Source organism: Rhinoraja longicauda, chromosome 42 (genome assembly GCF_053455715.1).
Source record: "Rhinoraja longicauda isolate Sanriku21f chromosome 42, sRhiLon1.1, whole genome shotgun sequence".
NCBI lineage: Eukaryota > Metazoa > Chordata > Chondrichthyes > Rajiformes > Arhynchobatidae > Rhinoraja > Rhinoraja longicauda.
Window position 1 is genome coordinate 2,835,443 of NC_135994.1, and position 23,656 is coordinate 2,859,098.

The 23,656-nt window shown below is 45.0% G+C and overlaps 1 protein-coding gene across 1 annotated transcript in view; it reads left to right on the forward strand.

Moving 5' to 3' along the window:
• Positions 1 to 1,576: 1,576 nt before the first annotated feature.
• LOC144611959 (receptor tyrosine-protein kinase erbB-4-like) overlaps positions 1,577 to 23,656 on the forward strand; it is a gene marked incomplete at its 5' end in the record, with an annotated part of 68,388 nt that continues 46,308 nt past the window's right edge. The window contains 4 exons of the mRNA XM_078431315.1: positions 1,577 to 1,619; positions 6,754 to 6,905; positions 19,118 to 19,304; positions 23,245 to 23,379. Coding sequence (XP_078287441.1) covers positions 1,577 to 1,619; positions 6,754 to 6,905; positions 19,118 to 19,304; positions 23,245 to 23,379 — 517 coding nt within the window. The remainder of the gene's footprint in view (positions 1,620 to 6,753; positions 6,906 to 19,117; positions 19,305 to 23,244; positions 23,380 to 23,656) is intronic.

A 23,656-nucleotide genomic window follows, 5' to 3' on the forward strand; every position in this document is an offset into this window, starting at 1 on the left:
AGAGGGGCAGTACTAAGGAAGTGTCGCACCGTGAGGAGGGGCGTTACTGAGGGAGCGCCATGTTGTGGGAGGGGCAGTACTGAGGGAATGCTGCAGTGCAGTAGGTATTGGATCCCTGTCTGTCCATCAGGCAGACGTGAATGAACTCATGACACTATTCCAGGGAAGAACAGAGGTAATTTTGCCAGGTCAGGCAGCCAATATTTGTCTTTTAATCAACATCACAAGAAAACCATTGTCCAGTCAGTATCAGAATGCAGTGTGTGGGATCTTGCTGTGTGCAATTTTGGCTGCCAAGTTTCCAACATTACAACAGTGACTTCAGCTCAGTAGGTATTTATTCACACAATGCTGGAGTAACTTAGCAGGTCAGGCAGCATCTCAGGAGAGAAGGAATGGGCGACGTTTCGGGTCGAGACCCTTCTTCAGACTGAAATGCTGCCTGACCTGCTGAGTTACTCCAGCATTGTGTGAATAAATACCTTCAATTTGTACCAGCATCTGCAGTTATTTTCTTACACTTCAGCTCAGTAGTGCTCATTGGCTGTAAAACATTATGGAATGTTCCTGATGTGAAAGGTGCTATACAAATGCAAGAGCTCAGCATGCTGTTTACACATGCAGCTCCCAGGTCTGAGTTTTGAGATTTGTGCGTTAGTCTCAAACGCACAAAGTTGCTGTCATTTTGCACAGTGTGGCCTGACTGTTTGCTGCAGAGCACAGAGGGGGAAAAAAAAGGGTTTGTGTTGGCACAGCCAGTTTCTGCAGTCATGGGAGCCATTTCTCCAGTCTAAGAGTTTGTGCCAATGACATCAGATATTACTGTAAATAAGTTGGAAAAGCAGCCAGCAGGACCTGCAAACTCCATGGAAACAAAGGAAATATTCAAGACTTGCCGAACCAGACCTTGTAAACATTGGTTCCTTTCCCCACCCCCAGCTGAACACACGAACTGCCAAGTACAGGCCTCATCCACTACGGAAGACCACAGGGGCTGTGTCCACCATTCCTGAAGGCTGTGCTCAGTAGAAACTTGGAACAAGGAAGCCACTGTAATCTGTACGCTACCGAAACTTGGATGGTGATACTGTATGCCTCCTTTATAGTGTGCAGCATCGTTCTCACCGTTTCCAAGTTTACTGGCACCTCATAGTGCTCTGCTGATCAAGAATATCAGATTGTGGGGCCTAATTCTTCACATGCCCTGGGCAGATGTGATTTGTAGGCAGATGTTCAATTTACCACTCTAAACTCAGTAACCCAGAAAATTGCACCGTTTGTGGCTGTAAAGAAGGACGCTTGTCTTTTATTGAGGGGGTGGCAGGTGTAAGTGAGGGAGGGTACAAAGAGGAAGAGCTATTTTTTTAGATTATTGGCAGTTAGAAATATTAGGGTGAACGTCTTGGAGTACCGTACTCATTTATGAGGTTTGATTGTTGGTCTGTGGTGAATGAACCAATCTTGGCTAGCATTCGGTGGGGGTGGGGCTGAGGCTGCATAACTAGCTTCTGTGTAGCTGACCAAAGAGGGCTTAAAAAAACAGCTCCAGCTTTGGACTAGTTCCCCTTGACATTCACTTGTTTTATCATCGTCAAGTCCCCAATCATCAACATCCCAGGGTCCGTACTGACCAGAAACTCAACTGACAGACCACATGAATACTGTGGCTACAAGACGTTAGGTATCCTGCAGTAAGTGACTCTCTTTCTGACACCCCAAAGCCTTCCTACCGCCCAAAAAGCACAAGTAAAGTGTTGTGATATACTTTCCAGTTATATAGATGAGCACAGCTCCAACAAGACCTGAAATTTGACTGGCACCTCATCCACTGCCCTGTACATTTATTCTCTCCACCACTGGCACGTCTTGGCGGCAATGTGTACCATCTATAAAATGCCTTGTACTTCCTCACCGAGGCCACGTAGACACCACCTCCATAGATACATCACCACCTGCAGGTTTCCCTCCAAGTGGCACACCATTTGAACTTGAAACGGAGCAATCCCCCGATTGTTACTTTGTCCTGAAGAAATGTAACTTGGCAGGTAGCGCAGCGGTAGAGTTGCTGCTTTACAGCGAATGCAGCGCCGGAGACTCAGGTTCGATCCTGACTACGGGTGCTGTACTGTAAGGAGTTTGTACGTTCTCCCCGTGACCTGCGTGGGTTTTCTCCGAGATCTTCGGTTTCCTCCCACACTCCAAAGACGTACAGGTATGTAGGTTAATTGGCTGGGTAAATGTAAAAATTGTCCCCAGTGTGTGTAGGATAGTGTTAATGTGCGGGGATCGCTGGGCGGCGCGGACTTGGTGGGCCGAAGGGCCTGTTTCCGGCTGTATATATATGATGATATGATATGAATCACTATTTTCAGCATAAGTAGAGATGAAAATTGGAAATACACTTTTTAATTATAATTTAGTCTCCAGAGACTTTAGCTTAATGCATAAGAAGTACAAAAGGCTGGTGATGTTTACTCTTGAATATCAAATTGAAAATAAGCCATCACCTTTTATTAGTAGTCACTTCCCGTCCTGCCAGACATTGGCGTGAGTGGTGTTGGTGGAACAGTGTGACTCATCCACAGGGACTGTCGGTGCCGCACTCTTACTGCTTAGCAGGAAGTGAAGGTGCAGGCCTGAATATGCTTGCTTAGTTGACCTTCCCAGAGAAAGTAATTTCACATAACTGATCAAGTGCTTGGGGTGAAAGAGGAATTTGGATGTTGGTGAACAGCGCCTTCACAATTTTGGCACATTCCTCACCGGCTGTATTTTACTCTCCAATTAGGTCAACTTTATTGCATCTCTTAGCGGTGAAACAGAAAGAACAACTTTGTAATAGTGGAACAATGATGTAGTGGCCTGGAACAGGTGTCCAGATGCCTGGATTAAACTTGCAGACAGAGAACACCAGCTGAGCCACTGAAATCCAGAATTAAAAATCTGGAATTACAAAGCTGGTATCAGTAAAGGTGACCACAGAACAACTGAATTGTTATGAAAAATGTCATTGGTTAATGTCATTGGTTAATTAATGTGATTTTTAGTCAGAGCCATAGAGCACAGAAACCGGCCCTTAAGCCCACCATGTCCATGCTGCCCAAGACTTACTTGCACTCAACCCACTTACCCACATTAGATCTGTATCCCTCTATGCCAAGGCAATTTAACTACTTGTCTAGATATTGTGAGAGTTTCTGCCGACACCATCTCCTCAGGCAGTGTGTTCCAGATTCCAACTGCCCTCCGTGTCAAACAATTTCCTCTCAGATCTCCTCACACCTTCTACATCTCCCACAAATCAATACTCTCTTGTCTTGGATACCCGCCCAATAGGAAAAAAAATTACCATCTACTCTGCGTATCCCCTTCCTAATTTTGTATTTTATTTAGGGAAAGAAACCTAGATCATTCAACTTTAAGCCTGCTCTACCATTCAATATTTTCATGGCTGATTTGATCCTGGTCTTGGTTTCATGTATGTTTGTTCCCCATAACCTTTGACTCCGCAGTGGGTCATAAATCTATTAAACTTGGCCTTGAATATACTTAATGACTCAGCTTCCAAAGCTCTCTGGGCAATTAAGGACGGGCAATAAATGCTGGCCTAGCTACGCCCATATCCTGTGTCTGAATAAAGAAAACAATTGCACTGAATTTTTATCAATTCTTCTCAGTCTATTATCTGGACTTTGAACTTCCAACAATCACTGATCCAAGTCCAGGTATTAGTGGAGATAGGCTTCATTTTATGCCTCTAGTTCTGGGCACACAGTCCAAAGCAAAGAATTTTGATGCCACTCAGCACATACTCGTTCCTCCTTCCTCAAAATACATAGCACAGGAAGAAGCTATTTTGCCCATTGACTCTACACTGCACATCGGCAAGTCAGTCTCATTCCACAACTCTTCCCCTCGTAAAATTCTGTTCTCCCTTAAGTATCTACCCAGTTTCATTTTGGAAGGTATTCAACTGCTCTTTCAAAGAATGATATCCAACTGATTCGCAACTCTTCCGCCAAATGGCAACTGTTTCTTTTCTCCACTCTGTCTTGACCCTTCACAATTTTGACTTTCCCTCTGCACCCGTGCCCCATTAAGTGACACAAATCCCTTCTCTTCTGACAATTTTGCTTTGAACAGCTTTCAAAAATCAGGGTAATTCCTGCACGCTTCCAATATCCAGCTTCAGCTCAAAAGTTTTAATGGTTTCTGAAACATGTTGATCAAAAGGATACCATGCTGCATCCTGTCTGCTCTGGGAGTTACTCGGATATTTAATTGCCTCTAATTCTCTTCAGGGAATTTGCAAAAAAGCCAAGGCACTCCGGCTGTCAGTATTTAGTCTTTTGCATATATGTATGGAGACACGATTCATAGCCCAACACATAGTTTGATTGTTTCTTGATAGGAGTAAGAGGTGCTTCGTGCCAAGAGGCAGGTTCATTCTAGTTGCTGATTTTTCAGGTAGATTTGTGCAGTGGTTCAGTGGCTCTGTGACAGCTTTTTAATTGATGTATTTCCTACTCTTCCTCCACCCCTATGATAAATGTTTCAAAGCAGATGAGGTGCTTTGGAAACCACTGGCGGTCATCCATCTGAGAAAACTATCCCAAGCTCACCACACTGCTGGACACGGCTGTAGAAGTTGGACAATGGCTTGGTGTCAGGGGCTGGGCCTGCTATCTCCTGTTTCTATTTTTCAGTAACCATTATTGGGATATGTGTGCATGGTGGCCAATTTTCTTCACAGTCTTTATTTTGATTGGCATGGGTTTCGGCCAAAATAAAAACAGAGAATTCTGGAAATGATCAGCAGTCAGGCTGCAGATGTAGAGTGAGAAACAGAGTTAACATTTCAGATTGATGACCCTTTATCAGAACTAGAAAAGTGAGAAAACAACTGTGTTATAAAAGTTGCAAAGAGAGGACAGTGGGGATGCGTGATTGAATGGGGATTAAGGCTGTGTATAACACAAATGTAGCTGATGTTGTCTAAGGGATGGGTAATGAATGCTTATTAATCACAGCTAATCTTTATAGAGTGTGAATAAATGGAGGTGAGGGAAGGCAGCAGAGAGAGGAGTAAAAACACGCAGGAACTGAGAGATTCAGAATACAGTTGAAAATTTGATATTTAAAAATAATGCTGGAAATACTCAATAGGTTCTGCAGCATTGTGGTGAGAGATGGGTTTCAGCCATGGCTCCGTCGTTGTGCATTCTATCTCTGATTTAGAACATTGTGGGTTCAAAACGTGAGAAAATCTATCTGGTCCACTGCAGCTCTCACCATAGGATGACCATACATCCCGCATTTCCAGCAAGCCACAACTTGGGGCGTTTTGATTGATGTTTACAGTATTTTCAAGCAGACTGTAGAGAGGCACTATTTCTTCTGAAAAAGCTGGAGTAACTCAGCGGGACAGGCAGCATCTCTGGAGGGAAGGAATGGGTGACGTTTCGGGTCAAGACCCTTCTTCAGACTGGTTTGGGATAAGGGAAACGAGAGATATAGATGATGATGTAGAGAGGTAAAGAACAATGAATGCGTAGAGTCGGAGAGCAGGAGGAATCTCCACTACGAAATCTCCTCAAGGTATGTCCACTTTGAAGAAGTTCTCCTCCTCTCTCCGACGAGGGTTCTGCAACATCATCTCTCGCTGCTCCCCCTCTGTGATTCTTCCTGCTCTCCGGGGTGGAGAGGACAGAAATTGGAGAATTCTCTAACCCAAACAGCAATTGATGGTTGGCCAGTTAAAGTGAAATCTGGAGCCATTATTTTTTTGTTACCCAAGGAGAGTGAAGGAAGGGGTGGGATTGCCTACGTTTTCACTGAATGGTAGAACAGACCTGAGCCTATTGTTCCTAAATCCCTGGTGAATCAGCGGTGGACTTATTCCAATACCTGTGTATGCTTTTAAAGATGAAACTCCCAGAACAGAACACAGTGTTCCTAGTGAATTCTAACTAGCACTCAGTAAAACAGCCCCAGAACTACCCTGATTGTATTCTATATACAACATTTGTAATTAATCCTATTGGTCATGTTGAGTGATGGCAGAGGGTGGTAAGAGGAAAGTAGACTTGCCTTTTGCTATCTACAACGCATTCCAGGTAATCACATCTGGGACAGTATGGCCAAGCTTGAATATTTTGGTTTTAATCTTCCTTTGGTTTGGGGGGCTTTCTTTGGTTCTCATTGTTGTCGGTCAAAATTACATATTGGGAAAACTTCAGTCAAGGGATGTATCAGTTTATGGTCCCAATACATTGGTCATCGGAACCACAAATACATATTCAAAGATAAGTTATTTTTTAAAATTTAGCACCTTTTAACAGCACAAACAAGTAAGATTGTATGATATTCCATGGGCGTATTAAAAGACATTTTCGGTGCTCTTATAAAGCAGAGTGAATGATATGTAGTTTCTGCTTTTTTTAATGTTCACTGCAGCATGGCGTTTTATTGGCGCAAAAAAATGAAAAAAACAATTTTTCCGTGTTGGCTTTTGGAATGTTTTTATTTTTGTATTTTTTGCTGTTAATTTTATACCATTCACAGTGAACAGTTTTGTATAGCCGGTTCAGGAGAATATCTGGTGCCTTTAGGCAGCATTGAGATCGGAGAGGGAGGAGGAAAAATAAGCAATGGGGGCCTCTATTTTAATACAAAATGGCCATACTGAGCAGCTTATTAACTGCTGAGCTGAAGCTCCTCTTTGCTAAAGAAATTTGTTTATGTTTTGTCCAGTGTGTGCAGGCACAGAAAACAAGCTGAGTTCACTCTCTGGCCAAGAGCAACAGTACCAGCAGCTGCTGAAGATGTATACCAACTGTGAGATAGTGATGGGCAACTTGGAGATCACTAACATTTTTGCCAATCGAAACCTCACCTTCCTCAAGGTAAGGACAAAGAGTAAAAAGGTAGCTCTCTTAGTACTTCATCTCGGTTTGTGCCTTTTCAAAGATCCTGCTGTCATTGTCCTAACTTTCAACATCTCATTCACAGATCACTCTTCAGTAGCTCCCTGGCTGACAATACCTCCATTTTAAGTTATTTATCATTGCTCTCATGGTCTTGCCCTTTTCCAATAACCTTTTCCAAGCTCTGCAATGCTCCGAGATTTCTGTCAGCTCTTTAGTTCTGGCTTTTTGCTTGTCCCTCCACCATTGGTGGGCCATATCTTCAGACACCAAAGCCTTAACTTCTGAGATTCTCTGCATAAAATCCATCTCCCTCTTTCTTTTAAATGATGCTCAAAATGTATCTCAGTGGCAAAGATTTTGACTATCTGCCCTAAACTCCTGGTGTCAAAATGCTATCAATAATGCTCTTGTGAATCTCCTTGGGATACGATGGTTCATTAAAGGTGGCACAAAAATGCAAGATGTTGTCTATGAGTTTAGAAACTGCATCTTCTAAAATATGCGCTGGCCGCACGTTGCTTTGCGTGTGGAGGCAGTTTTTGTTGTATTTTCCCACTTCTGCAGCTGATTTCAGACAATGTGGAGAGATCTTTTCTTTTGGAGGGCCAAGAGCCAGTTTTCCTACCATTGTGGGTGGTCGCAATGGTCTGTGAGAAAAAGGGCGAGGTGAAGCAGTCGGTGGCAGTAATGGAGTAGGATGCAAGAGTGGATACAACAGAGTAGTGTGAGCAGAGCGAAATAGTGGCAAGTGGCTAGGATAGGTCTTATTAAACAACATTGCAGCCACCTTCTGAGAGTTTAACTGCTGCCATTAATCTCCATAGCAACCTGATGACAGCAGGATTGCTTTAAAGTTTTTCTGATCCCGGGGATGAGTATCGCCCTCCCACTCCTGCTAACCGGTGCTCTCAAGTGCTGCAGTTAAATGCTTTTATAGATGTGTGCAAAGAGAGAAATTGTATTAGTTGTGTGTAAAGGAAGTTTAGTCGCCTTTCCCCACTAGCAGATGTAGCTAGAAGTCAGGAAGGCGAACAGTATGTCGGCTTTACTACAGGATGATTTGAGTGCAAGAGTAGAGATGTGTTGCTCCAATTACACAGATGTGAGGCTGCATCTAGAATATTGTGTACAGCTTTGGTCTCCTTAGCTAAGGAATGCTGCTATTTATGATAGAGGGAGTGCTGTGAAAGTTCACCAGATCAATTCCTGGGATGGCATCATTTGTCATCTTGATTGGTGCCAATATGGTGGGCCGAAGGACCTGTTCCTGTGTTTTACTATGTTCTCTACATGTTCAATGATGTTTCCCCTGACTGGGGTGGCTAGAGCCAGAGGTCACAGTCTCAAAGTGAGAAGAGAAGACATTTCTTCACCCAAAGGCTAGTACATTTTTGGAATACTTCACCCAACTTGGCTGTAGATGCTCAGTCGCTCCGATGCTTGCAGACAGATATTGGTAGGTTTTTAGATATTAAGGAAATTAATGATCATTTTTGAATGGAGTAGAATTGAGGAATATGGAGTTAGTGCAATAAAATAGTGCTGAGTTAAAGATCAGCAGTGATCTTACTCAATGATACATAGCACTGTTTTTTTCCCAGGGGTTCCTTGCAGCACATACTCTGGACCTGTGATCATAGACAATTATTTCAGCTGCAAGAGCAGCAGGTACTGGGCAGAACACAGGAGCCTCTTTCGCTGGTGGTCTTCCAGCAGCACTTGACGTCTCTCGGTGGGAACGGCCCACTGAGTTATTCAGCTACTGGGGGTGAACCAGAGTACATCCCTCTCTACACTTTTCACGTAAAGGGAGAGTCTTCAGCAGGAGGAGAGGTGTGAGGGTTATGTTCCTGTTGTAGCCTCGAGGGCAGCTTGAGGAGACTCCAACTGAACAGAGGGTCTTCCTCAGCGCCTAATACCCAATACATCCAGTGACCCGTAGGTTAGTCCCAATGCCAGTAGATATTGCCAAATTTTATTTTCAACGTATGTTAGCACACCAAAGATGCAATGGGTTAGCCTCATCCTGGGAGTTCTTTTGTGACAAAGTATACTTTATTCATAAAATAAATTGTAAGCATGTAATACAAAACATTGAAGTTGACATTTTCTTCACAAGTCATGTTATTCCCATCGCTTAACATCAGCACATAATCAGTTATCAATCATTCGAAACCTTAAAACAAGTAGTTCATGGGGTTTTAGCACAGATTTCAACTAATTAGCATATGAAGGCAAGGGGCTTTAAACTGACTCTTCCCCATGGGACCCTTGCAGTGGTTGCCCCAGCTTCATCACATCCCTCAGGATGTCGTCCTGGGTAGATCAAAGGGTGTATTTAACAGTGTTGATGGTTTGCCAGCAGCAGTTAATATTTGTCACAGTGCGTTTCTCTGGGAACATACCATACAGTCATGCAGGTCGTTCCAGATGAACCTTGACTCCTGTATCTCATTCCCCTGACCTTCTTTGAGGAGGTGGGAATCATCTTATTTCCCAGTGCAACCAGCAAGAAGGCAACATGCATTGTCAATCATGCATGAAAGGAGTGACAATGAGGCCCTTTCTCAAGACCAACCAAAGCAAGGACTTGGTTCCTTGTGTGAACGTTTTGGCAATGAGGCAAATGCCCAAATGACGTTGACAGGGAGGTGCTCGGGGAACCATTCCACACTGGATGTACAGTGTTCCTCTCCCACAGGAATCCGGTGGCATTTCGTCCAGAGCACAAACCTGACTGATTTATGATTGAACATGATTTATAATCGAACATGATTTATGCCCATCAGTCTGAAGGAGGGTCTCGACCCGAAACGTCACCCATTCCTTCTCTCCAGGGATGCTGCCCGACCCGCTGAGTTACTCCAGCATTTTGTGTCTATCTATGATATATGGTCGACTTTTGCCTACCTCCAGCTGGCATCAATCGAAGACTGGTTCAGGATGCCCTCACTGAACCTCCGCAGCGCGAGTGACGACCCCCCCTCCCCCCTTTAAGAGCTGGCGTCGACCTTTACTTGGTCGCGGTTAAACGCGGAGCGGACAGCCCCCGGGTTGTCCTCGTGCATTGTGGCGGCCACGCGAGGGCCCGCGCTCGTGGCGCGAGCGCCCCTCTCGTCCTCCCGGCCGCGCCTCGGCAGCGCTCCGCGTTGACGCCTCTCCAAGTTCCAATGGACATATATATTTTTTCTCTTTCTCCGAGCTGCCGACTATAAATAGGCCCTTTCTGAGGATTTTGTGGCTCGTGTACCATACACCAAAAAAACGAAACCCCCATTTTGGCAAACAAACACGCGGCGCACAGACGCTCTTTATTAATTCGAGGTGAGCGAGAGGAGTGTTTCCCATCACGGGGCAGGCCTGTTTCCAGCTGGCCATGCGACCCTTTCCGTGGTTCACAGTATTCGGGCAGCCAGAGCAATGTCGGCACCGTGCCAGGACGAGAAGCCAGAGAAGTGATGGGGAGAGCTCTACCCCTCTGGTAAGAATTTGTTTGCGTCATCCTGCCCTGATGTGAGCTATTCAGACTCCGTGCCAGTTCTGTGAGGCTGGGACCTTTCTTCCCGCACTCCTCTACCCCTTTCCCCTCCCTAGTGGCAAATACTGAGGGAGGGAGGAGGGGGGGGGGGTGAGGAGGAGATGCGAGGGCCTCCGAGGAATTGCTTGCTACTTGCGTGGTTGAAGCCCCCCTCTTTGGGGAGAGAGGGGAGGGAATAGCAATGAGGAATGGTGCTGGTAAAGTATAGGCTGGAGGAGCTGAATGGCCTCCTCTACATGTCCTCCACGTGGCTGGGCGACTGACTACCGAGTGGTGAGCATGGCAGTGGGAAATCCCAGTCAGGCTGCTGGAGCAGGACAGCAGTTTTGTATCCAAACCCATGTTGCTTTTAAAAAATATAAATGATCCCTTTTTAATCCAGGTAAACAGTCCCTGTTTTAAAACAAGGCAGCAGAGCCACTGATCATTCAAGGACAGCATGTGTGAAGTGCACACACATCAATGTGTGTACACGTCTCAGAGCACAGGCTCACATCAATGTGTGTGCATGCACATTGCATTAACACAAGCATGTCAATGTGAATGACTAACATTAAATACACATCAACATGTTTGGACATCAATCAAAGCGCATGTGCACAAAAACAAGCAAATACACAAACACAACGAAAATATCAATATACCTTTCAATGCATTCACACATCCACATGCCTGCATGCACATATAGGATGTCCCAAGTGCTTCACAGCTAGGTAGAAACTGTGGAAAATGTATACAGTTAAATCTGTTCCTGCATACCCAAAATGTCTTTCAGGGAATATAGTGGCTTGAGGGACAATATTGGACATTATAAATCCACATACCCCTCGGTGGAAAATTCACACTTTGGAAGTGACATTATAAGTAATTGATTGTGCCAGATACCGGAGAGAGATCCCCGCTCTTCTTAAACAGTGCCACGGGATCTTTCATGCCCACTTAAGAAAGCAGATTGGTCTCAGTTTAATATTTCACCCGAAAGGCAACATATTCAGTAAAGCTGCCTCAGTGCTGCACTGGAGAAACTGTTTAGATGTTTATGCTTTCTCTGGAGTGGGTCTTGAACCTACTTTGAACAACAAATAATATTTTTCCTCAACCAATCCTGCTAACATGAGATTTACTGTGGCTAATTTTTATAGCGTGTTAACATTTCCTTTCTCCTCCACCCCCTGAGATCCTCTTTGCTCCTCCATCTCTGGCCTCTTGCTCATCCCTGAGTTTGATCGCTCTACCACCGGCGGTTATGTCTCAGCCCCTGGGCTTCAAACTCTGGAACTCCCTCCTTCAACATTCTCTGCCCCTCTCTCTTCCTTTAAGATGTTCCTTAAATTTTACTAATAAAGGCCAAGCTTTTGGCACCTGTCCTAACAACTACTTCCATGGCCATGAGTCTGAAGAAGGGTCTCGACCCGAAACGTCACCCATTCCTTCTCTCCCGAGATGCTGCCCGACCTGCTGAGTTACTCCAGCACTTTGTGAATAAAGCCTTCGATTTGTACCAGCATCTGCAGTTATTTTCTTATACTTCCATGGCTGGGTGTCAAACTTTGTTTGATAATCTGCCTTTGGACATTTCATAATGCTAAATGGACTTTGTAAATGCAAATTTAAGTCTTTGCATTTATGTGCACAACAACAATGATTGTCCTTCAGAAATTATTGGCTGCTGAGCATGTTGGAGCATCCTGAGAATGCAATAACAAGTTCAAGAAATGCAGAGAGAGGCATTAAGGCACATGAAGTCCTTTTGTTAAAACAGTATTCTTTTCCAATTGAAGTTCTAAAATAAGTATATTTTCTAAACTGTTCTTTCAGCTAAACGTACTGTGGGAAAAAGGTAGGTTTCCTATTTGAAATGCAGGTATGTCACCACATTCATCATGATAAGGAGTGCTGAGTAATGTGCAATCTTTATCACAAACCACACTGCCTGCCTGGGCCTGCCTGATGAAGCTTGTGTAGGAAAGAACTGTAGGTGCTGGTTTAAATCGAAGATGGACACAAAACGCTGGAGTAACTCAGCGGGACATGCATGACAATAGACAATAGGTGCAGGAGGAGGCCATTCGGCCCTTCGAGCCAGCACCACCATTCAATGTGATCATGGCTGATCATTCTCAATCAGTACCCCGTTCCTGCCTTCTCCCCATACCCCCCGACTCCGCTATCCTTAAGAGCTCTATCTCGCTCTCTCTTGAATGCATTCAGAGAATTGGCCTCCACTGCCTTCTGAGGCAGAGAATTCCACAGATTTACAACTCTCTGACTGAAAAAGTTTTTCCTCATCTCCATTCTAAATGGCCTACCCCTTATTCTTAAACTGTGGCCCCTGGTTCTGGACTCCCCCAACATTGGGAACATGTTTCCTGCCTCTAACGTGTCCAACCCCTAATAATCTTATATGTTTTGATAAGATCCCCTCTCATCCTTCTAAATTCCAGTGTATACAAGCCTAGTCGCTCCAGTCTTTCAACATATGACAGTCCCGCCATTCCGGGAATTAACTTAGTAAACCTACGCTGCACGCCCTCAATAGCAAGAATATCCTTCCTCAAATTTAGAGACCAAAACTGCACACAGTACTCCAGGTGCGGTCTCACTAGGGCCCTGTACAACTGCAGAAGGACCTCTTTGCTCCTATACTCAACTCCCCTTGTTATGAAGGCCAACATTCCATTGGCTTTCTTCACTGCCTGCTGTACCTGCATGCTTCCTTTCAGTGACTGATGCACTAGGACACCCAGATCTCGTTGTACGTCCCCTTTTCCTAACTTGACACCATTCAGATACAGAGAATACAGAGCTTTATTTGTCATTAGATAATAATCTGCCTTCCTCTTCTTACCACCAAAGTGGATAACCTCACACTTATCCACATTAAACTGCATCTACCATGCATCCGCCCACTCACACAACCTGTCCAAGTCACCCTGCAACCTCATAGCATCTTCCTCACAGTTCACACTACCACCCAGCTTTGTATCATCTGCAAATTTGCTAATGGAACTTTTAATCTCTTCATCCAAGTAATTAATGTGTATTGTAAATAGCTGCGGTCCCAGCACCGAGCCTTGCGGTACCCCACTAGTCACTGCCTGCCATTCTGAAAGGGACCCATTTATCCCCACTCTTTGCTTTCTGTCTGTGTCAACCAATTTTCTATCCATGTCAGTACCTTACCCCCAATACCATGTGCTCTAATTTTGCCCACTAATCTCCTGTGTGGGACCTTGTCGAAGGCTTTCTGAAAGTCGGATCTTGTCGAAGGCTTTCTGAAAGTCGGACCTTGTATGTATGATATGGAAGATGAAAGTATGATATGGAAGATGCCCCTCTGCTTCCAGATACTGAAGGTCAAATTATTTTTTCCCTCAACGTTTTGTTTTTCGAAGTCCTTGGAAATCAACACACTTCTTAGGCAGTTTCACTTTCACAAGTTTCCTGTCCGATGCAAGGAAGTGTAAGATGCATCCAATGCAAATACCTTGTTCCCATCTGCACAGTAGAAGTCGCTGACTTTAACCTCCCTCGAAGACGATGCTCAGGACTTGACAGAATCTGTGCAGCCATGACAATGTGGCCACCTGCCCTATTGATGGAAAATGCTCAGTGAGCCAAAGTGCAGCTGTGACCATAAGTCCCAAACCATGGACAGCATCGCATCAATCTCTCTGTTAAAATCAGTTGCAGGAGGCACATCACTACTTCACTTGCCATCTCAAGAAGTCAATTGACGGGATTGGCAAACTGGATGAACTGGCCATGGACTAGTCTGAGTTGTCACTTGTACCTGCAGGGCCTGTCGCATTGTGGCACGCTGGCCTTTTGGCAAGCAACTTAATATTTACACTGGTCTTCTTTGCTACCAAGGAAGCGAAATAAAAGGCCAGACTGATTTGTTGTAGTGTTATCAGATAGTGTTCCTATTGCAACACAGGTTGGACTGGTTGAAGCTCAGCGGCACAGTGAGTTTACAACGTGTTCTTCAGCCTCTGGGAGCTGACATTTCAAAAGCCTGTTCTCTCTGCTGACTTGGCTGCCAGTGGGACCTCTTCTCAGTTTCTTGTGGGCGCAGAATAGAAAAAGAAAAGTTCCACCTTCCTTCACAGCATTCTCGTAACTTAATACCAACTCTGTCTCAGTGAGCAAAATGTGGGTGAAAATTGGGACAATTCTTCCAAAGACAGGAACATTGGATATAAACAACACCTCTAACAGAGTAATATGTCCGAACGTGCTTCCCAGGAGTGATTATCAATCAAAAATGTACAAAAGTCACAGGAAAGATAATGGGGCTGATTGTCTTCGAGGTGGGTTGTAAAGAGTGCCAAAAAAAGGGAGGAGGGAGGAAGGCAGAGAGCTTTGAGGAGGAAATTTCAACCTTAGGGCCTAGGAAGCTGAAGGCATGATTGCTAATTCTGGAGGAGTGTAGGGGACAGCCGCGATTAAATTCAGGATATGCAAGAGGGCAGAATTAGAGGAACACAGAGGTCTCAGGTATGTGAAGCTTGGAGAAATTACACAATCTTGGTAAAGACACTAAATTGGATTTTCCACTGTAAGAACGGAAAGCAAAACATCAATAGTCTTGCTGTAGTATGGAGTGAGGATATGATAGTAAATAGTGATTTAATCTGTCATGCCTTTGTGAGTGGTGAGTCTGTGGAATTCTCTGCCACAGAAGGTAGTTGAGGCCAGTTCATTGGCTATATTTAAGAGGGAGTTAGATGTGGCCCTTTTTGCTAAAGGGATCAGGGGGTATGGAGAGAAGGCAGGTACAGGCTACTGAGCTGAATGATCAGCCATGATCATATTGAATGGCGGTGCAGGCTCGAAGGGCCGAATGGCCTACTCCTGCACCTATTTTCTATGTTTCTATGTCCCCGTCTCAGGCATATTTGATGGGACAGTGTAGAGGAAGTTTTCGTTCAGATCTAACGTGTGCTGTCGGTCTGCACCTGAGCTGGAATGGAACCAATGTCCTAGGGGGAGTGTTTGCTAGTGCTGTCGGGGAGGATTTAAACTAATGTGGCAGGGGGATGGGAGCTGGAGCAGAGAGACAGAGGGGTGTAAAATGAGGGTAGAAGCAACAGGTAGCAAGGTGAAAAGTAAAAGTGGCAGGCAGACAAATCCAGGGCAATAATCAAAAAGGGCCACTTTTCAACATAATTGTATAAGGGGTAAGAGAGTTGTAAAAACAAGCCTGAAGGCTTTGTGTCTCAATGCAAGGAGTATACGTAATAAGGTGGATGAATTAAATGTGGAGATAGTTATTAATGATTATGATATAGTTGGGATTACGGAGACATGGCTCCAGGGTGACCAAGGCTGGGAGCTCAACATCCAGAGATATTCTATATTCAGGCGGGATAGACAGAAAGGAAAAGGAGGTGGGGTAGCGTTACTGGTTAGAGAGGAGATTAAAGCAGTGGAAAGGAAGGACATTAGCTTGGAGGAAGTGGAATCGATATGGGTAGAGCTACGAAACACTAAGGGGCAGAAAACGCTAGTGGGAGTTGTGTACAGGTCACCTAACAGCAGTAGGGAGGTTGGGGATGGCATCAAGCAGGAAATTAGAAATGCATGCACTAAAGGCGCAACAGTTATAATGGGTGACTTCAATCTACATATAGATTGGGTGAACCAAACTGGCAGGGGTGCTGAGGAAGAGGATTTCTTGGAATGTTTGAGAGATGGTTTTCTAAACCAACATGTCGAGGAACCAACGAGAGAACAGGCCATTCTAGACTGGGTATTGAGTAATGAGGAAGGGTTAGTTAGCAGTCTTGTTGTGCGAGGCCCCTTGGGCAAGAGTGATCATAATATGGTAGAGTTCTTCATTAGGATGGAGAGTGACAAAGTCGATACAGAAACAAGTGTTCTGAACTTAAAGAAAGGTAACTTTGAGGGTATGAGGCGTGAATTGTCCAAGATAGACTGGCGATTGATGCTGAAAGGGTTGACGGTGGACATGCAATGGAAGGCATTTAAAGGTCGCATGGATGAACTACAACAAGTGTTCATCCCAGTTTGGCAAAAGAACAAACCAGGAAAGGTAGTGCATCCGTGGCTAACAAGGGAAATCAAGGATAGTATTAAAACAAAAGATGAAGCATACAGATTAGCCAGAAAAAGTAGCAACCAGAGGACTGGGAGAAATTCAGAGTCCAGCAGAGGAGGACAAAGGGCTTAATTAGGAAAGGGAAAATAGATTATGAGGGAAAACTGGCAAGGAACATAAAAACAGACTGCAAAAGCTTTTATAGATATGTCAAGAGAAAAATAGTAGTTAAGGCAAATGTAGGTCCCTTGCAGTCGGAAACAGGTGAATTGATCATAGGGAACAAGGAGATGGCAGACCAATTGAACAAATACTTTGGTTCTGTCTTCACTAAGGAAGACATAAACCGTCTGCCGGAAATAGCGGGGGACCGGGGGTCTAAAGAGATGGAGGAACTGAGGGAAATCCAGGTTAGTCGGGAAGTGGTGTTAGGTAAATTAAATGGATTAAAGGCAGATAAATCCCCAGGGCCAGATAGGCTGCATCCCAGAGTGCTTAAGGAATTAGCCTCAGAAATAGTGGATGCATTAGTGATAATTTTTCAAAACTCTTTAGATTCTGGAGTAGTTCCTGAGGACTGGAGGGTAGCTAATGTAACCCCACTTTTTAAAAAGGGAGGGAGAGAGAAAACGGGGAATTATAGACCAGTTAGCCTAACATCGGTAGTGGGGAAAATGCTAGAGTCAGTTATTAAAGATGTGATAGCATTACATTTGGAAAGTGGTGAAATCATCGGACAAAGTCAGCATGGATTTACCAAAAGCAAATCATGTCTGACGAATCTTATAGAATTTTTCGAGGATGTAACTAGTAGAGTGGATAAGGGAGAACCAGTCGATGTGTTATATCTGGACTTTCAGAAGGCCTTCGACAAGGTCCCACATAGGAGATTGGTGTACAAACTTAAATCACACGGTATTGAGGGTTCAGTGTTGAGGTGGATAGAAAATTGGTTGGCGGACAGGAAGCAAAGAGTAGGAATAAACGGGTCCTTTTCGGAATGGCAGGCAGTGACTAGTGGGGTACCGCAAGGCTCAGTGCTGGGACCCCAGTTATTTACAGTGTATATTAATGATTTGGACGAGGGAATTGAATGCAACATCTCTAAGTTTGCGGATGACACGAAGCTGGGTGGCAGTGTTAGCTGCGAGGAGGATGCTAGGAGGCTGCAGAGTGACTTGGATAGATTAGGCGAGTGGGCAAATGCATGGCAGATGCAATATAATGTGGATAAATGTGAGGTTATCCACTTTGGCGGCAAGAACAGGAAAGCAGAGTATTACCTGAATGGTGACCGATTGGGAGAAGGGGAGATGCAACGTGACCTGGGTGTCACGGTGCACCAGTCATTGAAAGCAAGCATGCAGGTGCAGCAGGCAGTGAAGAAAGCGAATGGTATGTTGGCATTCATAGCAAGAGGATTTGAGTTTAGGAGCAGGGAGGTTCTGCTGCAGTTGTACAGGGCCTTGGTGAGACCGCACCTGGAGTATTGTGTGCAGTTTTGGTCTCCTAACCTGAGGAAAGACGTTCTTGCCTTAGAGGGAGTACAGAGAAGGTTCACCAGATTGATCCCTGGGATGGCGGGACTTACATATGAGGAAAGACTAGATAGACTGGGCTTGTACTCGCTGGAATTTAGAAGACTGAGGGGGGATCTTATAGAAACATATAAAATTCTTAAGGGGTTGGAGAGGCTAGATGCGGGAAGATTGTTCCCGATGTTGGGGGAGTCCAGAACCAGGGGTCACAGCTTAAGGATAAGGGGGAAGTCTTTTAGGACCGAGATGAGAAAACATTTCTTCACACAGAGAGTGGTGAGTCTGTGGAATTCTCTGCCACAGAAGGTAGTTGAGGCCAGTTCATTGGCTATATTTAAGAGGGAGTTAGATGTGGCCCTTTTTGCTAAAGGGATCAGGGGGTATGGAGAGAAGGCAGGTACAGGCTACTGAGCTGAATGATCAGCCATGATCATATTGAATGGCGGTGCAGGCTCGAAGGGCCGAATGGCCTACTCCTGCACCTATTTTCTATGTTTCTATGTCCCTGCCCTAGGATTGTGTATGGGTCATAGTGGAGGGAGTTTCATGCTGTGTCTAATCTTGCTGTTGCCTCAGAAGGTTTTGATGGGACAGTGTGGAGGGTGCTTTATTCTGTGTTTAACCCATACTGTCCCTGGCCTGGGAGCATTTGATGGGACACTGTCGAGGGTTCTTTACTCTTTGTCTAACTGTAGCAGTCATTACCCAGAAGTGTTTGACAGAACAACATAGAGGAGCTTTACACCATATCTATGCCATGCTGAGCCTGCCCGGGGAATGTTTGATCGGGTCTCAGGGTAGTAATCAGAAATGAAATCCTTCCCTGATTTTTCCAGTAGTCCCCCATACGCTGAGCACCGCAATCCAGGCTAGTATGAGACCATGTTTGTTTTCCATACTGGTTGATGTGTCCCCTGCGATTAGTTGGTATAAAGCTAGCATTGCATCTTGGGTCCCTGATAGTGTGACCAAACTTGTAACCAAATGGCCTATTGCATTGTACAGTACATCCTCTTGCAGATCTAATCTCGGCTTCTTTACCCCGCAGTCAATCCGGGAGGTCACTGGTTACCTTCTTGTGGCTCTGAATCAATTTGAATACCTTCCTCTGGAAAACCTGCGAATTATCCGTGGTACAACACTCTACGATGGCAAGTATGCACTGTCGATAATCCTCAACTACAGGAAAGATGGAGTTCATGGGCTGAAGCAACTTGGTTTTAAACACCTGACAGGTATGATCTTTGGACTCGAGGGCGCGTGGAGTTGGAGAAACCCCCCCCCCCCCCCCCCAGGTGTAGTTAATGCTCGAGAACCACAGTCCATATCAGCAGCTTGGCAAAGACCTACCACAAGAACTTGCAATGCCCTTCAGGCACTTTGCAAGCACCCTGACATCTCGGTTTCCTTTGCTCGATCATCCTGTTCTGAGCCATGTACCTTATTTGTGAGCACTAGAGAGCTTAGAGGACTACAGTCAGAGGGTGGTGAAGGTGTGGAATTCTCTGCCTCAGAAGGCAGTGGAGGCCAGTTCGTTGGATGCTTTCAAGAGAGAGCTGGATAGAGCTCTTAAGGATAGCGGAGTGAGGGGGTATGGGGAGAAGGCAGGAACGGGGTACTGATTGGGAGTGATCAGCCATGATCGCATTGAATGGTGGTGCTGGCTCGAAGGGCTGAATGGCCTACTCCTGCACCTATTGTCTATTGTCTATTGTCTTAGGGGGCCACATCATGGCAGCATGGGCATGGACAGTGAGCGCCACTGCAACCTGCATCATCTTTGAACCTGACCTTGCCTGTTACCTCACAGGGACCTTTGGATTAGCTGCCAGTGCTCAGATATTGAGGCCACTCGAGTTGAGTTGACCAGGCTTAGGTTGCGCGTGGGAATGGAGGCTTTTGTGAAGACGCCCCCTCCTCTACGCCTTCTTCCCCGCAAATCAACCCATAAGAGACATCTTTTATTTTGTTTTGCATCTGTTTCTGTGCTTCCCTCCAGCTCTCTGTTGAAGACGATGGTTTGGATGACAGGTCTAATTAAAAGATTTATTTGTTGTGACTTTTGCAATGAGTCAGTGAGAGAATTGCAGTTTCTGTCAAACCAGATTTTCAGCCAAGGAGCAGATCTGGAGCCAAATTTCACCTCAAACTAGGCAACAAGCTTGAGGAAACAATCAAGGCAAAAAGCTGCCACAGAGCCTCAGCCCAGACATCCCGACTCCTTCTGCACTGCCCTCACCCCACTCCCCTCATACTCCTCCCCAAACATTCCCCCTCCCACCAGCTCATTCCCCAAACCCAGCCCATACACCTCAACCAATCCTTATCCCATTACCCCTCACCCCATACTCTCCCACTCCGTAGCCCCTTACCAAACTCCCCCAACCCCACTGATTCCCCACACACATCCCTCAACCCACCCCCTCTTGCACCACTCCCCTCTCCTTCCCCTTATTCCACATCTTCACCCACACTTCATCACCCATACATTCCTCAAACTTATTCGCTCTCACCATACCTCCACCCTATTCTCCCTTCCTACTGCCCTCCCCCTAGATACCTCCCTTCCTCTTGCACCTTGGCCACCTCGTGTTGAAACTGTGGTTGTCATCACCTGCACTCTTTTTGACTGTTAAGGCATCATAACTGGGTCCAACAATGTCCCCCTGCAATATTGCAGTGATACACCATGCCTACTTCTCCCTTTCCTCGCCAGAAGTTGTCTGTAATGCAACAAATGATTTCCTATTTGAGATTAGCTTTCTCAATTCAGACCAGAGATTGTTACCAACAGCCCATCAAGGGAGCACACGCTATATATAGATGCCTTGAACTGGCCAGTTGTTTCCAAGTCCACCAATACGATTCACTTCATCATCCAGTATAAGTGACTCGTTGACGAAGCTGACCCTTATGGCAATATATATGGGAGATGGTAATATTGCAGAGGAATGCTGACTAAAACCATCACTAGGCCAAGGTATTGGTATCTACATTCACAAATACCATTTGTGTGTGGTCACTCTCACTTCAGGGTGGCCTACAGTCATTGCGTAAAGGGGGCTTAGAATCGAATTCTATTACCTACTCATTGCAAACAGCCTTTATCCCTCTATTTCTACTTCAGCTCCCACCCCTCCCCCTATACCCGTCGAGAGTTAACTGACTCCTGAGAACCGTTTACTTGACAGTATATTGTGTGATCATTACAAAGATCCCCATTAAAAGACTGAGGCAAAGAATCATCACCTACATGATGAAAACAGTAATGTTGAATGATCAAATAGTAAATCACTTGTTTGTGAGTTTACAATGATTAAGATCCCTGCATCTCCCATTCTCGTTCTCTTTGGAGTTGAGCTACCCTTTACTTATGATGTACAATTTCTAGGATATCGCAAGACTGCTGAAAATCAGGCTGTCTGGGACCATCCGGAGGTTTTAGCACAAGATCAGAGGAGAATTTGTAAAGAAAGGTTTTTGATTTGGAAGATTAATGGCTAAAGTGGAATGGCATAATAGATATTTCAAGAATAAGTTTCCAATGTAAAGAACTTCTGTAGTTTTTGCAAACTGTGATCTAGTTGCAATATTGTGAGCTCAAATTTTACGGGAATTTGGCTGTATTTGAGTTCAGTCTCACAATAGACAATAGACAATAGACAATAGGTGCAGGAATAGGCCATTCAGCCCTTCGAGCCAGCACCGCCATTCAATGCGATCATGGCTGATCACTCTCAATCAGTACCCCGTTCCTGCCTTCTCCCCATACCCCCTCACTCCGCTATCCTTAAGAGCTCTATCCAGCTCTCTCTTGAAAGCATCCAACGAACTGGCCTCCACTGCCTTCTGAGGCAGAGAATTCCACACCTTCACCACTCTCTGACTGAAAAAGTTCTTCCTCATCTCCGTTCTAAATGGCCTACCCCTTATTCTTAAACTGTGGCCCCTTGTTCTGGACTCCCCCAACATTGGGAACATGTTTCCTGCCTCTAATGTGTCCAATCCCCTAATTATCTTGTATGTTTCAATAAGATCCCCCCTCATCCTTCTAAATTCCAGTGTATACAAGCCTAATTGCTCCAGCCTTTCAACATACGACAGTCCCGCCATTCCGGGAATCAACCTAGTGAACCTACGCTGCACGCCCTCAATAGCAAGAATATCCTTCCTCAAATTTGGAGACCAAAACTGCACACACTACTCCAGGTGCGGTCTCACCAGGGCCCGGTACAACTGTAGAAGGACCTCTTTGCTCCTATACTCAACTCCTCTTGTTACGAAGGCCAACATTCCATTGGCTTTCTTCACTGCCTGCTGTACCTGCATGCTTCCTTTCAGTGACTGATGCACTAGGACACCCAGATCTCGTTGAACATCCCCTCTTCCTAACTTGACACCATTCAGATAATAATCTGCCTTTCTATTCTTACTTCCAAAGTGAATAACCTCACACTTATCTACATTAAACTGCATCTGCCATGTATCCGCCCACTCACACAACCTGTCCAAGTCACCCTGCAGCCTTATTGCATCTTCCTCACAATTCACACTACCCCCAAGCTTAGTATCATCGGCAAATTTGCTAATGGTACTTTTAATCCCTTCATCTAAGTCATTAATGTATATCGTAAATAGCTGGGGTCCCAGCACCGAACCTTGTGGTACCCCACTGGTCACTGCCTGCCATTCCGAAAGGGACCCATTTATCCCCACTCTTTGCTTTCTGTCTGTCAACCAATTTTCTATCCATGTCAGTACCCTTCCCCCAATACCATGTGCTCTAATTTTGCCCACTAATCTCCTATGTGGGACCTTGTCGAAGGCTTTCTGAAAGTCGAGGTACACCACATCCACTGACTCTCCCCTGTCAATTTTCCTAGTTACATCCTCAAAAAATTCCAGTAGATTTGTCAAGCATGATTTCCCCTTCGTAAATCCATGCTGACTCGGAATGATCCTGTTACTGCTATCCAAATGCTCAGCAATTTCGTCTTTTATAATTGACTCCAGCATCTTCCCCACCACTGATGTCAGACCATTCAAAACTCATTCATTCCCTGCATTGGTCCCAAAAGTTTGATTAAATTCTCCCTTCTCTTCTTCCTAGGCTTCCAATTGTCATTATTCCCTTTCTTTACCAACGCTCTCCTTTTCGTTTTATGTGCTTTGCAGAGATTCTGGTGGGAGGTGTATACCTGGAATCCAACAAGTTTCTGTGCCACACAGAGTCCATCGATTGGGCTGACATCCTGCAAAACTCAAATGAGAGAATGGACTTCAATGAGACAAAGGATGCTGCCAAAGGCTGTGAGTACAGTAGATAGACACAAAATACTGGAGTAACTCAGTGGGACAGGCAGCATCTCTGGAGAGAAGCAATGGGTGACTTTTCAGGTCACGACCCTTCATTAGCTAGGGGTAGAAACTTGGGTATCCCTGCTGTTATAAACTTACTTGTAAATTGGTCCTTGATTTGTTTCATTTCTGGCGTTTCACATTAAATGAGCATTTACTGCCCATCCCTGATTGCTTTTAAGAATGAGGTGGTCAGCTGCTGCTTTCTTGAACCATTGTAGTACTTCCA